This window comes from Neoarius graeffei, chromosome 28 (genome assembly GCF_027579695.1).
Source record: "Neoarius graeffei isolate fNeoGra1 chromosome 28, fNeoGra1.pri, whole genome shotgun sequence".
In the NCBI taxonomy this organism is placed as follows: domain Eukaryota; kingdom Metazoa; phylum Chordata; class Actinopteri; order Siluriformes; family Ariidae; genus Neoarius; species Neoarius graeffei.
In genome coordinates this window covers 17,089,480-17,106,893 of record NC_083596.1, presented here as the reverse complement: position 1 = coordinate 17,106,893, position 17,414 = coordinate 17,089,480, and the positions used below count along the sequence as shown (strand labels likewise).

Here is a 17,414-nt window from a genome sequence, read left to right as displayed (position 1 = left end):
CCCACACCTGACTGATGTTATATAAGTAGTTTTCTGCATAGGTTGTTTCACCCTATCGATGGCCCAGGAGCGGTAACCACAGTTCCGAAGGGTGAAGCACACATGGTCAATCTCCTCCCTTAGATCCTCCTTGTCCATGACGACAGTTTCAGCCCAGTGAAACAGAGTCCAAATCACCCCACATTTGTGTTGTAGGGGGTGGTTTGAGCCAAAGTTCAAACACTGGTCTGTATGAGTCCAGTAGATTCCCTCCAATAAGGAGACACTCTACATCTGTGCCCTGCAGCCATCCCTCAACAGAGATGGGGTGAGATACCAACTTCCAGAGAGCTACACTAAGCTTGTCAGAGCGCATGTGTGCTCTGGTGTTACTTCTTAGCCACAGTTCATCATGGCTGAAGAAGGATCCAGCTGGATCTGGAAATTCCCAAGTGAGTTTTCATTTCTTTGTATTGAGATCAAAAGTTAAAAAAAAAAAATCACTTATGTATTTTACCAACACAGATGAATTTTCATGAATGTGAATTATTTATATTCACGTCATTTCTTCCACATGATTCATTTATTTTTACCTGTGATTTTTTCCCCATATGATTCATTTACATTCACATATGATTTTCCCCATCTGATTCATTTATATTCACATGATTTCCTCATGTGATTAATTTATATTAACATGTGATTTCCCCCACGTGATTCATTTATATTTACATGTGATTACCCCATGTGATTCATCTATTTTTTACCTGTGATTGCCCATGTGATTCATTTATTTTTACCTATGATTTTCCACGTGATCAATTTATATTCACATTTGATTTCCCAGGCGGCATGGTGGTGTAGTGGTTAGCGCTGTCGCCTCACAGTAAGAAGGTCCGGGTTCGAGCCCCGGGGCCGGCGAGGGCCTTTCTGTGCGAAGTTTGCATGTTCTCCCTGTGTCTGTGTGGGTTTCCTCGGGGTGCTCCGGTTTCCCCCACAGTCCAAAGACATGCAGGTTAGGTTAACTGATGACTCTAAATTGACTGTAGGTGTGAATGGTTGTCTGTGTCTATGTGTCAGCCCTGTGATGACCTGGCGACTTGTCCAGGGTGTACCCCGCCTTTTGCCCGTAGTCAGCTGGGATAGGCTCCAGCTTGCCTGCGACCCTGTAGAACAGGATAAAGCGGCTAGAGATAATGAGATGAGATGCGATTTCCCCATGTGATTCATTTATATTTACATGTGATTTCCCCATGTGAGTCATCTCTTTTTACCTGTGATTTTCACCATGTGATTCATTTATGTTCACATTTTAATTTCCCCATGTTATTTATTTACATTCACATGTGATTTTTGCAATATGCTTAACGTATATTCACATGATTTCCCCATGTGATTGATTTATATTCACATGTGATTTTCCCCCTTGGGATTCATTTATATTTAGCCATGATTTCCCCCATGTGATTCATTTATTTTTACCTCTGATTTCCGCACGTGATTCATTTATATTCACATGTGATTTCCCCATGTGATTAATTTATTTTTTTACCTGTGATTTCCCCCACGTGATTAATTTATTTTCACATTAATTTCCCCATCTGATTCATTTATATTCACGTAATTTTCCCCATATGCTTTATGTATATTCACATGTGATTTCCCCATGTGATTTGTTCATATTCACATGTGGTTTTCCCCATATGCTTTATTTATATTCACGTGATTTTCCCCATATGCTTTATTTATATTCACATGTGATTTTCCCCATGTGATTTACTTATTTATTTACCTATGACTGTCCCCATAATGATTCATTTATTTTTACCTGTGATTTTCCCCAGTGTCATTCATTTAAATTCATATGTGATTGTTCCCATGTGATTCATTTATTTTTTTACCTGTGATTTCCTCCACGTGATTCATTTATGTTCACATGTTAATTTCCCCATCTGATTCATTTATATTCACGATTCATGATTTTCCCCATATGCTTTATGTATATTCACATGTGATTTCCCCATGTGATTCATTTATAGTCACGTGATTTCCCCATATGCTTTATGTTCACATGTGATTTCCCCATATGCTTTATGTATATTCACATGTGATTTCCCTGTGTGATTCATTTGTATTCACATGTGATTTCCCCATGTGATTTGTTTTTTTCACATGTGATTTTCCCCATATGCTTTATTTATATTCACGTGATTTTCCCCATGCGATTTATTTATTTATTTACCTATGACTGTCCCCATAATGATTCATTTATTTTTACCTGTGATTTTCCCCAGTGTCATTCATTTAAGTTCATATGTGATTGTTCCTATGTGATTCATTTATTTTTTTTACCTGTGATTTCCCCACATGATTCATTTATTTTCACATGTTAATTTCCCCATCTGATTCATTTATATTCACGTGATTTTCCCCATATGCTTTATGTATATTCACATGTGATTTCCCCATGTGATTCATTTGTATTCATGTGATTTCCCCATGTGATTCATTTATAGTCACGTGATTTCCCCATATGCCTTATTTATGTTCACATGTGATTTCCCCATATGCTTTATGTATATTCACATGTGATTTCCCCATATGATTCATTTATATTCATCACATGTAATTTCCCCACATGATTCATTTATATTCATCACATGTAATTTCCCCATGTGATTCATTTATATTCACATGTGATTTTCCCCATATGCTTTATCCCTATTGAGGACCTGACCAAAGATAATCATGCCAAGGCTGCATCATCCACATCTCGACCCCATGCAAGTATCACAGAGACTGTCAGGGAGACAGTCACCACAGAGACAGTCATGGAGACACTCACAAAGACCTCACCAAAGTCCCAATCTCAGTCTCGCTTTTCTGACTTTGTTGTACCATCTCCGTCTCCCCCCTGCATGGATTTCCCTAAAAGTATGCAGAGATTGCTGCCAATGGCTGCACTCTCTTTTTCCAGCCCAAATCATTCGCGACAAGCAGTGTACCCAGTTCATCGAAAATCAACCAACAGACTGAATTGTGTTCGCCCAGGACTTTCAGCTGGCTACCAATCTTTTTCACCATCTAAAAAATACATGACATCTCCAATCCTTCCCCCTCCCGACCTCATGGAACATACAGAGAGTCTTGTATGATGTGCTGTGGGTCCCTGCATTGGGTGTAGTTTTGAAAACAAGCTGGGACCCAGTATGCCTATGCCATTCTCTATTCCTGTGTTGATAAGAAATAGAAAACATAGAGCATATTTAACCCAGGGGGTAAACCAGTCTAGTCTCCTTCCTGTTTCAAAACAACATCAGAGTGCCCAAGCGGATATTAGTACTTCTAGACTTTCTGTAAAGCTAGCTCTTCTGAACGTTAGATCACTTTCAAACAAGTAATTTTTAATTAATGATCTTATTTGCAAACACAATCTTGATTTTTTTGCTTCTAACTGAAACATGGCTGGATCAAGCAAAGAATGCTACCACCCTTATTGAAGCAGCTCCCCCAAATTTTAATTTCATGAGTGCTACCCGACATGGGAAAGGTGGCGGGATCGCAAACATATTCAAAGCCTCTTTTCAATGTAAGTAAACAGTCCTCACTTGGTGATTTTACATCCTTTGAACACTTATGTGCACTTGTTACATGCTCTCCTAACATATTGTTATTAACTATTTACAGGCCTCCGAGACATTCAGCCAAAGTTTTTCTGGAAGAGTTTGGTGAACTGTTGTCAGTCATTTGAGTTTGACTGTCTTATTATATCTGGGGATTTTAACTTGCATGTAGATAATCCTGAAAACACTTATGCCAGAGAATTACTTGCACTTATTGACAAGTTCAACCTAGTACAACATGTACAGGGGCCGACCCACTCTCGTGGTCATACCCTTGACCTCGTTATCGCAAAGGGTCTTACTGTTTCTACTACTGTTGTTGACCTGGCCTTATCTGATCATTTCTGTGTTTTCTCTGATGTTTCTATGTCCCCTCACATTCAGAACAGCTCAATGACTATGGGTAGGAGAGTCATAAACGACAACACACGTGTTCTCTTTGAGCAAGCTCTCTCACGGATCTCAACTAAAATGTCAGACTCTGTAGACGACTTACTGGAAATTTTTAATTTAAATATGACCCAAATTATGGATGATATTGCTCCATTCAAAATCAAAAGAGTCAATGACAAGTAGAAAGCACCATGGAAGCAATACCCAGCTGTTAAACTGCTAAAGAGAGAATGTAGGAAGACTGAAAGAAAATGGCGCAAATCTAAACTTCACATCCATTATCAAATCCATAAAGAGATGCTTTGTAAATATAATTATGAAATTGGTAAAGCAAGACAGTCTTTCTTCTCCAACATCATCAACAGGAATATGAACAATGCCCGTGTGCCATTTTCAACAGTAGAGAAGCTAACTAATCCCCCACCACAATTAGCACCTGAACTTCTCTCAGTTAATAAATGCAATGAGTTTGCATCCTTCTTCAAAGGTAAAATTGATAAAATACGGCAGAATATTGCTCATAATATATCTCAGTTGCAAATAACTGAAAAGCTGCAATCACCAGTGACACAGACAGACAATTTCAACACAATGTCAGAATTTTGTTTGATTGATTACGAGACTCTTGAAAAAACTGTACAAAATCTCAGTTCCTCAACATCTGAATTGGACATTCTGCCCACCAACTTTTTTAAGTCTGTTCTTCACCTTATAATTACAGATGTGCTTCAGATCATAAATGCATCCCTAGAGACTGGCATTTTTCCTGTGTCCCTGAAGAAAGTCGTTGTAAAGCCCCGCCTTAAAAAGAATAATCTGGATGCTTCAGTATTGAACAACTACAGGCCAATATCAAATCTACCATTCATCGGGAAAATCCTTGAAAAAATTGTCTTCAATCAATTAACTGCCTTCTTGATATCAAACAGCTGTTTTGATAACTTTCAGTCAGGATTTCATGCCAATCATAGCACTGAAACAGCGCTGATTAAAGTTATAAATGACATACGTCTTAATACTGATGCAGGCAAAACATCGGTCCTGGTGTTACTGGACCTCAGTGCAGCTTTTGATACTGTTGATCACAACATACTGCTATATCGACTTGAACACTGGGTTGGGTTGACTGGTAAAGTTATCAATTGGTTAAAATCATACTTAAAAGATAGAAGCTTCTTTGTTACCATGGAAAATTGTACCTCAACATCAATGTCCTTGACCTGTGGTGTCCCCCAGGGGTCGATCCTTGGACCATTACTATTCAACCTTTATATGCTCCCACTTGGACAAATTGTCAAGAACAACTCAATTTTGTATCACTGCTATGCAGATGACACCCAAATTTATTTTGCTCTATCACCTAATGATTATGCCCCCCTTGAATGTCTCTACCAGTGTATTGACCAAATCAACAACTGGAGGTCACAAAATTTTCTTCAGCTGAACACAGATAAAACAGAAGTAATTCTATTTGGGAAAAAAGATGAAAGACTCAGGATTACCACTATTCTTGACACAAAGGGGATTAAAACAAAAGATGTGGTTAAAAATCATGGTGTTTTCATTGACAGCGAGCTAAACTTTGACAGTCACATGAAAGCAATCACTAAATCAGCATTTTATCACCTAAAAAACATTTCCAAACTAAGAGGACTTTTGTCAAAAAATGATCTGCAAAAACTTATACATGCCTTCATCTCTAGTAGGGTTGACTACTGCAATAGCCTTTTCACAGGCCTGCCAAAAAAGACCATCAAACGACTTCAGGTGATTCAAAATGCAGCGGCTAGGGTTCTCACACGAACAAAAAGAACAGAGCACATTACTCCAATTCTAAGGTCCCTTCACTGGCTTCCAGTAAGCTACAGAATTGACTTTAAAGCATTGCTGCTGGTGTACAAATCTCTAAATGGTACAGGGCCCAATTACCTCTCTGATATGTTGCAGCGGCCTAACCCAATCAGATCTACCTGATCGCAGCAGCAAAATTTACTGGTAAAACCTGTTGTTAAAACAAAGTGTGGTGAAGCAGCTTTTAGCTACTATGCAGTACAGCTATGGAACCAACTCCCAGAGGACATTAAAAATGCTCCTGCTGTTGGCAGCTTCAAATCTAGATTAAAGCCCAAGCTGTTTTCAGATGCTTTCTGCTAACTGATAAATACCATCTTTACATGTTTTAAACTTTACTTAACTTTTACAGTCTCTGCATGTTTTAAACTTTACTTAACTTTTATTCTATTTTATTCTGCTGTGTAGGTGCAATTTGTAATTAAGTGATCAATCTCATTAATTCAGTCTCATCAAATCATGAAATCAGTCTCATTAATAATACCATTAATTTTGGTGCTTAATAATAAATTACCAAACAGCTAAATTATGGTATATTCCAAGTTATTATGATCACTTACCGTATTACACAACCTTGGAATTCTTTGAGATTGGGTACTTCAAAGAATATAGAAGCAACACAGACACAGTTTAACAACTAATTGAATTTATTATAACAAAGATAAAAATGAATAATAGCAGTTGAAATCTTCAGCAAACAGTGAGGTATGTGTATATATGGGAGCGTGTGTGTGTGTGTGTGTGTGTGTGTGTGTGAGGCCTTGTGGCCTAAACAAAAGACTAGCTTGGGATGCTAGCTAAGGTGTGTTGTGTGTGTGTGTGTGAGAGGCCTAGTGGCCTAAACAAAAGACTAGCTTGGGATGCTAGCTAAAGTGTGTGTGTGTGTGTGTGTGTGTGTGTGTGTGTGCGCGTGTGTGAGTGAGTGAGTGGAGGAGGGGTCACCACGTGTTGGAGACAAAAGATTAGCACTGTTGCTAATGAGACAAAAGAATTAGCTGTGGTAGCTAACTCCACTAGCTTATAACACTACTAAATCCTCTGAAATCTTGATGAGGTCAAAATATGTGTAATAATGAAATTAAAGGTGTTAGGAAGGAATAGAGAGCATGCAAAAGCCTATCTATTAAACAATTGAGAGATCAACACAAATAGAACAATAATCAATTCAACACCCTAAGTGTTTACAGTGTACACAATTAAACCGTTCCTGAGTTTAAATTCACACTACTTCAGAAAGCTAACTCCTAAGACTAGTTTGCCCAAAATGCCAATCTTACTTCAGTATCTTGCCTCTACGCAAGATTATGAGGAGATGTTCTGAAGAGACGGAGTTTCACAGTTTTCGTGGAGGCCTCCATGAAAGCAGAGGATTTCTTGGTCAGAACGCTTCGTAGTTCGTGGAGAAGAAGTCTCTGATCAAACAATGTGCACAGCGCTTTTAGTCAGAAGAAACCCGGTCGCTTCTAACTTTAAATTAACTGCTTTGGGCAGCAGTCGTACGTACTTATAATGAACAAATGAAAAACCAGTTGTAACTCAATCTGAGTTAAAATCGCGTGATTCTGGAGTTTACCGTGGCCAATGGTAAATGGAAGAAAACACACTAAATTCTGTTTCTTGCCAGAAAGACGTCTTTTCTTGGGTTTTCTGGTGCAGGGTATCTCTTTGTGTCTGGATGGCTTGAAATCTGTGACGAGAGAGAGAGGGCGTTTTTATGTCAGTGTGACCCGAGTCACATCCGCGCCAAAAGAGGAGGAACGGAAGTTTGCTCAGTTACTTATGGCTTCATGGAGGATGTGACGTAGGTGATCCCACCCAGGCATGACGTAGGTCAATGCGGAAGTTGGTTGATGGGATTTGTAGTTTCCAGACGGGACGGTGGCTTTGTACTTACAGCTGTTTTTTACTGAACTTTTACTTCATTTTATTATTTTATTTCTGCTATTGTTTAATTCTTATTATTTTTTTCTCTCTTCTTCCCCCTTTATTTTATGTAATTTTATTTTCTATTGTTTACTGTTTTGCTTTTACCTCTGTAAAGCACATTGAACTGCCACTGTGTATCACATCTGATTTTCCCCATATGCTTTATTTATATTCACATGTGATTTTCCCCATGTGATTTATTTATTTATTTACCTATGACTGGGCGGCACAGTGGTGTAGTGGTTAGCGCTGTCGCCTCACAGCAAGAAGGTCCGGGTTCGAGCCCCGGGGCCGGCGAGGGCCTTTCTGTGCGGAGTTTGCATGTTCTCCCCGTGTCCGCGTGGGTTTCCTCCGGGTGCTCCGGTTTCCCCCACAGTCCAAAGACATGCAGGTTAGGTTAACTGGTGACTCTAAATTGACCGTAGGTGTGAATGTGAGTGTGAATGGTTGTCTGTGTCTATGTGTCAGCCCTGTGATGACCTGGCGACTTGTCCAGGGTGTACCCCGCCTTTCGCCCGTAGTCAGCTGGGATAAGCTCCAGCTTGCCTGCGACCCTGTAGAACAGGATAAAGTGGCTACAGATAATGAGATGAGATTTACCTATGACTGTCCCCATAATGATTCATTTATTTTTACCTGTGATTTTCCCCAGTGTCATTCATTTAAATTCACATGTGATTGTTCCCATGTGATTCATTTATATACACACGTGATTTCCCCTATATGCTTCGTTTATACACACGTGTGAATTTAACATGATTCATTTACATTCAGATGTTATTTTCAATGTGATTTATTTATATTCGCACGTGATTTCCTAACATGTGACTCATTCTGTATAGACGTTATTTTTTTGATATAATTCATATATTTTCATGTGAGTTTTTATCCACGATTACTTTATATTCACATGATTTTTTTTTTACTTGTAATCCTACCCCCAGAGGATTCATTTATATATTAATATTAATATGTAATCTTTCCCCCACATGATTAATTTGTTTTCATGTTAATTTTTCACATGCAGGCCATATACAGTGGTGCTTGAAAGTTTGTGAACCCTTTAGAATTTTCTATATTTCTGCATAAATATGACCTAAAACATCATTAGATTTTCACACAAGTCCTAAAAGTAGATAAAGAGAACCCAGTTAAACAAATGAGACAAAAATATTATACTTCGTCATTTATTTATTGTGGAAAATGATCCAATATTACATATCTGTGAGTGGCAAAAGTACGTGAACCTTTGCTTTCAGTATCTGGTGTGACCCCCTTGTGCAGCAATAACTGCAACTAAACATTTCCGGTAACTGTTGGTCAGTCCTGCACACCGGCTTGGAGGAATTTTAGCCCATTCCTCCGTACAGCACAGCTTCAACTCTGGGATGTTGGTGGGTTTCCTCACATGAACTGCTCGCTTCAGGTCCTTCCACAACATTTCGATTGGATTAAGGTCAGGACTTTGACTTGGCCATTCCAAAACATTAACTTTATTCTTCTTTAACCATTCTTTGGTAGAACGACTTGTGTGCTTAGGGTCATTGTCTTGCTGCATGACCCACCTTCTCTTGAGATTCAGTTCATGGACAGATGTCCTGACATTTTCCTTTAGAATTTGCTGGTATAATTCAGAATTTATTGTTCCATCAATGATGGCAAGCCGTCCTGGCCCAGATTTAGCAAAACAGGCCCAAACCATGATACTACCACCACCATGTTTCACAGATGGGATAAGGTTCTTATGCTGGAATGCAGTGTTTTCCTTTCTCCAAACATCACGCTTCTCATTTAAACCAAAAATTCTATTTTAGTCTCATCCATCCACAAAACATTTTTCCAATAGCCTTCTGGCTTGTCCACGTGATCTTTAGCAAACTGCAGACGAGCAGCAATGTTCTTTTTGGACAGCAGTGGCTTTCTCCTTGCAACCCTGCCATGCACACCATTGTTGTTCAGTGTTCTCCTGATGGTAGGCTCATGAACATTAACATTAGCCAATGTGAGAGAGGCCTTCAGTTGCTTAGAAGTTACCCTGGGGTCCTTTGTGACCTCGCCGACTATTACACGCCTTGCTCTTGGAGTGATCTTTGTTGGTGGACCACTCCTGGGGAGGGTAACAATGGTCTTGAATTTCCTCCATTTGTACACAATCTGTCTGACTGTGGATTGGTGGAGTCCAAACTCTTTAGAGATGGTTTTGTAACCTTTTCCAGCCTCATGAGCATCAACAACGCTTTTTCTGAGGTCCTCAGAAATCTCCTTTGTTCGTGCCATGATACACTTCCACAAACATGTGTTGTGAAGATCAGACTTTGACAGAACCCTGTTCTTTAAATAAAACAGGGTGCCCACTCACACCTGATTGTCATCCCATTGATTGAAAACACCTGATTCTAATTTCACCTTCAAATTAACTGCTAATCCTAGAGGTTCACATACTTTTGCCACTCACAGATATGTAATATTGGATCATTTTCCTCAATACATAAATAACCAAGTATAATATTTTTGTCTCATTTGTTTAACTGGGTTCTCTTGATGTACTTTTAGGACTTGTGTGAAAATCTGATGATGTTTTAGGTCATATTTATGCAGAAATATAGAAAATTCTAAAGGGTTCACAAACTTTCAAGCACCACTGTAGTTTCATTTTCTAAAAATGTTCGTTTTCCACATTAAATCACGTTGTTCGAATAATGTCACATGATTACTTCAGCTCACATTAGCATTTCAGAGCGTTTTTCACACATCATTCACTTACTCGTGTGAAATTTATGTGATTTTCCTGTAAGGTTCAAGACTCCGCACAATTTGACCTCCAAATTGACATGAATGACTGAAAAAATTTTTCCCAGCTCTATGCTTTTACAATTCTCAGTGTCTTATAAATCACATAAGGCTACTCCTTTATTTTTCTAAACACTGTTTGATAAATCCTTCATCAGTTTGTCCTTGGACAGACAAAACAGTCTGAATCGGAAGCTGTTAAAGAGAAAAACAGCCAAGCGAAGACCGGGGATTGATATGGACTTGGAAAGTTAATAGCACATGGCAAACAGCACAAGAGGAAAGAAATCAACCCTTGAGCTTGTTTAGGATAACAGTTTGAGCGGCCCTGAAACCAGTGTTTCTTTCTGTAAGTGAAAAGACCTGGTCCCAGGTCAGCATAAAAGTTTACGTGTGTGTGTGTGTGTGAGAGAGAGAGAGAGAGAGAGAGAGAGAACCATGACTGGAATGAGGGGAGGGTGAAGGGGTGTTGAACTGAAGGGCCAATCACATGAATCTTAGGCAAAGACTTATCTGTAGTTGAAATTGTACGATGATTGCTTTTGAGCATCCGTCCTGGTGAGCAGTGCCCATCGAGAGCAGCAACATGGTGAGTGTGAAGCCAGATCCATAGATTGTCAAATGATATATACAGAACTTCTTTGATTTTTCATGATGGATAGATGCAAAATGAGAAAAATATATCATCATCAGACTTGTGCCAGATCATATGAATGAGTCAAATTTGACAAAGAATGAAACATGAAGCAAAGCATTCTGATGTGTTAACTTCAAATATCAGATTAAAATAACATCATCGCGTTTTTGTTTCTAGACGAGCTACACTGACAAAGGGGAAAAGGTAACCCAATCAGTTTTACTGTCAAATACTGATCGTTTACGAAATCTTGTAACAAAAGCATGAACTGAAGCTACTCTGTGCAAAATATTATCAGGAATGTCTGGCAATTTTTTTTGTGTGTGTTACAGCCAGAGAAAGGCAAATTTATAAGGTTCCACCATTTGACATTCTGGGTGGGCAATGCTAAACAGGTAAGTCTCATTATACTATATAGAATGTTTTCAAACCATATACAGTTCCCTCCACCATTATTGGCACCCCTTGTAAAGATCAGTAAAAAGGATTAGGGAAAAAAAAAATCCACCTTTTGGTGAAGTCGCTTCATCTCACACTGAAAAAATGAGAAAAATCCAACCTTTAATTGAAATAAATGTATTCACAAAAAAACAAATCCCTCTTCAAGAAATAATTATTTTCACCACAAACACATATATCTATGTTATTTACCGGCTGGGAGGTCCGTATCTTGAAATACCGTGACCGAGGTCTTGAAAGTACTGAGCGAGGCCCTCTGGGCCAGGGTCAGTATTCAAGGCCGAGGTCACGGTATTTCACCATACGGACCGACCTTAAGTTGGTAAATAATATATTAATTTTTTTCTTGACCAAATTCTAACAGAAAACGAGAGCGCCCGAAAGGGAAAACCGAGCCGAGCCGCCATTTTGAATCCTCATTCACGGCTGTAATGCAAATTGCTTCCTCCTCAGTATACAAGTGCACTTCCATGGCAGGAAAAAAACTACATTTTACCGCCTATGTAGTCCCCTATTTATACAAAATTGAGTCATTCAGGATTCAGCCATGTTTTTGCTCGGCGTTAGCAAGTTACAGGTTTTTAGCTTTCTCCTGTACGGAAGCCGAGAGAGGCCCTTCATATAATCCTTTTTTTTATTCACCTTGTTATCCCGAGATAACGACATAATTAATTCAGGATCTCGAGAAAACAACACAACTAATTCGAGATCTCGAGAAAACAAAACAATTATTCCGTGATCTCGAGAAAACAAAACAATTATTTCATGATCTCGAGTAAACAGCTGAGAAATGGATGACCAAAGTTGCGTCTATACAGAATGAGAAATAGCCCCAAAGTCAGCATATCACAAGTCTATTGGCGTACCTGAATGAACCATTTCTCAGCTGTTTACTCGAGATCATGAAATAACGGTTTTGTTTTCTCGAGATCTCGAAATAACGGTTTTGTTTTCTCGAGATCTCGAAATAACGGTTTTGTTTTCTCGAGATCTCGAAATAACGGTTTTGTTTTCTCGAGATCTCGAATTAGTTATGCTGTTTTCTCGAGATCCTGAATTAATTATGTTGTTATCTCGGGATAACAAGGCGAATAAAAAAAAAGGATTATATGAAGGGCCTTTCGCGGCTTCCGTACTCCTGAAATGTTTTCTTTTATTTCTTCTTCCTCAGGGTAGTAAAACTCGCTTTCGCTGTGAACACTGTCATTATCGCTATCCATGCTGTAAAATTAATGCTATTCTCCTGAGAAATGCTGGCAAGATTTTTGATAAAAATCTTATAAATAAATCTTGTAAAAAAGATAAATGTTGACAAAAATTGCTACTATGTTTGTTGTTGTTGTGAACGAACAAGTCGCCAGAGGTCCATAACCGGGGTCCGTCACTGGGGTTCGTACCGTAGGATACGGACCTGCTCGCCAGCCAATCAGAGCACAGGATTTGATGAAAACTGCACCGCAAAAAAAAATAAACCACTATTATTGGCACCTCTGCATTTAATACTTTGTACAATTTTATAAGGTTGGAGATACAGAGCAGGGAATCTGAGACCATTCTTCTTTACACAATCGGTTGTGTATAAGTGGTTAGTGGCACAGTAGTGTAAGTGGTTAGTGCTGTAGCCTCACAGCAAGAAGGTTCTGGGTTCGAGTCCAGCAGCTGATGGGGGCCTTTCTGTGTGGAGTTTGTATGTTGTCTGTATGGGTTTCCTTCACAGTCCAAAGACATGCAGTTAGGTCAATATACCGTAGGATGGCCTTGGGCTGAAGTGCCCAAGAGTGGTGGTGCACATGTATGCAGTGGCTTTACTCTCCTATGATGAACTAAATTTCTTTGTGCAGTGACAATAAAAGGCATTCTAATCTGTCTGAGGCCCTCTCTTGTGCTCTCTTCTCTTCAGCTCACTGCACAGGTTTTCAATGGGGTTCAGGTCAGAGGATTGAAATGGCCAAGGCAGAAGTTTGATTCTGTGCTCAGCGAAAATTTGTGTTACTACGGATTATTATCCTGCTGGAAGATCCAATGATGACCCAGTTTTAGTTTCCTGGCAGAGGCAGCCAGATTTTGATTTAAAATGTTCTGGTATTTCATGGAGTCCATGATGCCATGTACCCTAACAAGGTTTTCAGGGCCTTTGGAGGAAAAACAGCCCCAAAACATTACAAAACTTCCACCATATTTTACAGTTGGGATCGAGTTCTTTTCATTATATCCATCCTTCTTTTTACACCAAACCCACTGTGAGTGTTTATTGCCAAAAAGCTCCATTTTTGTTCCATCAGACCAGAGAACACAGTTCCAGTCAAAGTTGTAATAGCATTTCACAAACCTCAGGTACTTGTGTTTGTGGTTAACTGACAGAAAAGGCTTTTTTTTTCTGGCAGATCTTCCAAATAGGGCGGCACGGTGGTGTAGTGGTTAGCGCTGTCGCCTCACAGCAAGAAGGTCCAGGTTCGAGCCCCGTGGCCGGCGAGGGCCTTTCTGTGAGGAGCTTGCATGTTGTCCGCGTGGGTTTCCTCCGGGTGCTCCGGTTTCCCCCACAGTCCAAAGACATGCAGGTTAGGTTAACTGGTGACTCTAAATTGACTGTAGGTGTGAATGTGAGTGTGAATGGTTGTCTGTGTCTATGTGTCAGCCCTGTGATGACCTGGCGACTTGTCCAGGGTGTACCCCGCCTTTCGCCCGTAGTCAGCTGGGATAGGCTCCAGCTTGCCTGCGACCCTGTAGAACAGGATAAAGTGGCTAGAGATAATGAGATGAGATGAGATGAGATGAGATCTTCCAAATAATCTGTTGGCATGGAGGTGGAATCTGATGGTGGTTTTGGAGACTTTTAAACCCCAAGATTCTATTTTTTCTTTTCATTCACCAACAGTGATCCTTGTTTTTTTTTTTTTTTGCCTCTCTTATCCTCCTCTTCACTGTACATGGGGGTAAAATAAACTTGGGTCCTCTTCCAAGCAAGTTTGTAACAGTTCCAGTTGGTGTCCACTGTTATTTATTTATTTTTATTTTAAAAAATTATTATTATTATTGCCCTAACAGTAGAAATGGACAGTTTAAGGCGAGTAGCTTTTTTTTTAAACCATTCCCTGACTTATGAAGGTCAACACACTCTTCCCTCATTTGGTTTGTGTGTTCTCTTATCTTTCCCTTGTTGATGGATAACTCATGGATTTTGGCCTCTGTGTTATCTCATATTTGTTGCCCAGTCAATCTAGAAGTCATAGATTACAGCTTGAAATTTCCTACACACTTCAATCAACTCAAATTTCTTGATTATTTCTGAATGAGTGATTTGTTCTTCTCTGATTTTTTTTTCAAATAAAGGTTGGATTTTTCTCTCTTTTTTTTCATTGTGACATGAAGCTACTTCACCAAACGGTGGATTTTTTTTTCTAACCCTTTATACTAATTTTTACAAGAGGTGCAAATAATTGTGGAGGGCATTGTATTTAAGCATTTTGAGAAATAAGAATTATCAATCTAACTATTCTACAGTTTTGGAATATTTTTACAGATTTTACCATCTGTAATAAAAATAAATACATACTTCATATCCATACATACATACATACATTATCCACAGCCGCCCATCCTGTTCTACAGGGTCGCAGGCAAGCTGGAGCCTATCCCAGCTGATTACGGGTGAAAGGCGGGGTACACCCTGGGCAAGTCGCCAGGTCATCACAGGGCTGACACATAGACACAGACAACCATTCACACTCACATTCACACCTATGGTCAATTTGGAGCCACCAATTAGCCTAACCTGCATGCCTTGGGACTGTGGAGGAAATCCACACGGACAGCATGCAAACTCCACAGAGAAAGGCCCTTGTCGGCCGCTGGGCTAGAACCCTGGACCTTCTTGCTGTGAGGTGACAGTGCTAACCACTACACCACCATGCCGCCCATATCCCTATATCCAAAATCTTAGACCAATAAAATATATTTTTTGTTTGTGTCAAAAAATAAGGTAAGCCAGGTTCAATGTCACAATAAGTTGTTTTACCTGTATTTACGCAATGGTTGTTGGCTAAGTACACTGGTCACAGTAAGCTAAATATTACCTTAGCTGTATTTTTTTCTTTTCTGTTAAACACTAACAAGACTTTGGAGCAAATATACAAAAAAAGAAAAAAGTGCATTTCTATGCTCAAGTTGCTCTGCTGCTTTCTTTTATTTAGGTCAAACATACAACATGCCAATTTTGACATTAAATTATGAAAAATGCTTGTGGCATGAAATAATCATTTTACTGGCAAGAAATAATCATCGTAATCATACAGTTGCTGGGTTACAACCTGAAAGCAGGACAGGATTTGACCTGCTTGTGTACAAGCTGCATTGTCACTTAATCATTACTTAAATGTACCACAAACCCACATTTTACTGACATAACTTTGATTTACAAGAACTTAGCTATATTAGAACTTATTTTACAGTAGACTAAATAAGCTGTCTGGCAGCTAGTACTGTATTTAAAGTAAACATCTGGTATGGTAAATAGCATGCATGTTGGATGTTCAGGCCCATAGTAACTGGTGAAAACTTCTAGGTCTGAACAACAATATATGGTGCAACAGTGTCATGATTATTTACCTCTTCTAAGTAGTTCTTGGTGCATAATTTCCAAATTGTAATGATACATAATTGTAGACCAGGTACACCGATTAACCATAAAATTAAACACACTGACAGGCATTGATTCGCATGGGGCACGAAGGCTAACCCATATGGTCCAATCCCACAGAAGAGCTACTGTAGCACAAACTGATGAAAAAGTTAATGCTGGCTAAAACAGAAAGGGGTCAGCATTAACCTTTTTAGCAGTAGCTCTTCTGTGGGATTGGACCATATGGGTTAGCCTTTGACACCTATGACCCTGTCGCCGGTTCACCAGTTGTCCTTCCTTGGACCACTTTCGGTGGGTACCAGAGGTGGATAAAGTACCCAACTTCATTACTTAAGTCAAAGTACAGATCCCACTGGTCAAATGTTACTCCGATACAAGTGAACGTTGTCCAGTCAGTTTTTTACTTAAGTTAAAGTACTGAAGTACTTGCTTTTAAAAATACTCAAGTATTAAAAGTACATTTTCTGTCAACGCATCGTTGTATTATTGCCACAATACTTACAAAACCTAATGCCGTTACCAAAGACAGAAATGTGAATTCACAAAAAGAACGCATGCTGTGCCATCATGGTGGTTTAACGTTAAGCTAGCTAGTCAGTGAAACGCCACTTAACATGCTCGCAAACTCTTTTCAAACTCGAAATCATATTGGGTAGCTAACGCTACTAGAAAAGAAATATTTCTATATTCTGTTCATTTGGCAAAATGATGCTAAAACATATTTCTGAAAGGATTTCAGATAAGTTAACGTTATTCATGTTAGCATAACTCCATTTTTACATGCTAACTAACAGTGTTCAAGTTAACTAGTTATGTGTAAATGTTAGCTGTGGACAAAGCGATGGCAACTTGGTGGGCAAATCCATAGAAAGTCATTTGACTAACCAGACTGCATAGCTATTGCAACGTTATCGCTAGCTCTGAAAGCACAGACAACTTCTTTACAAGCTTTCTCTTGGAATAAAACATTTACAGACCTCAATATGCTTCTGCAGGTTGGATGGCGAGTTTTTGTAGGCCGTGATGTGGTTCGTTTTTGGCAAACAAAGCAAACATTTAAAACGAAATGCATCTTTAATCCTTTCAGAAAACTGAAACATGGGTTCATGGGCCATGA

General features: G+C 39.2%; 1 protein-coding gene across 1 annotated transcript in view; it reads left to right on the top strand.

Moving 5' to 3' along the window:
• Positions 1-302: 302 nt before the first annotated feature.
• Positions 303-17,414, top strand: part of hpda (4-hydroxyphenylpyruvate dioxygenase a) — a 39,618-nt gene continuing 22,506 nt past the window's right edge. The window contains exons 1-4 of the mRNA XM_060912205.1: positions 303-307; positions 380-431; positions 11,377-11,403; positions 11,532-11,594. Coding sequence (XP_060768188.1) covers positions 303-307; positions 380-431; positions 11,377-11,403; positions 11,532-11,594 — 147 coding nt within the window. The remainder of the gene's footprint in view (positions 308-379; positions 432-11,376; positions 11,404-11,531; positions 11,595-17,414) is intronic.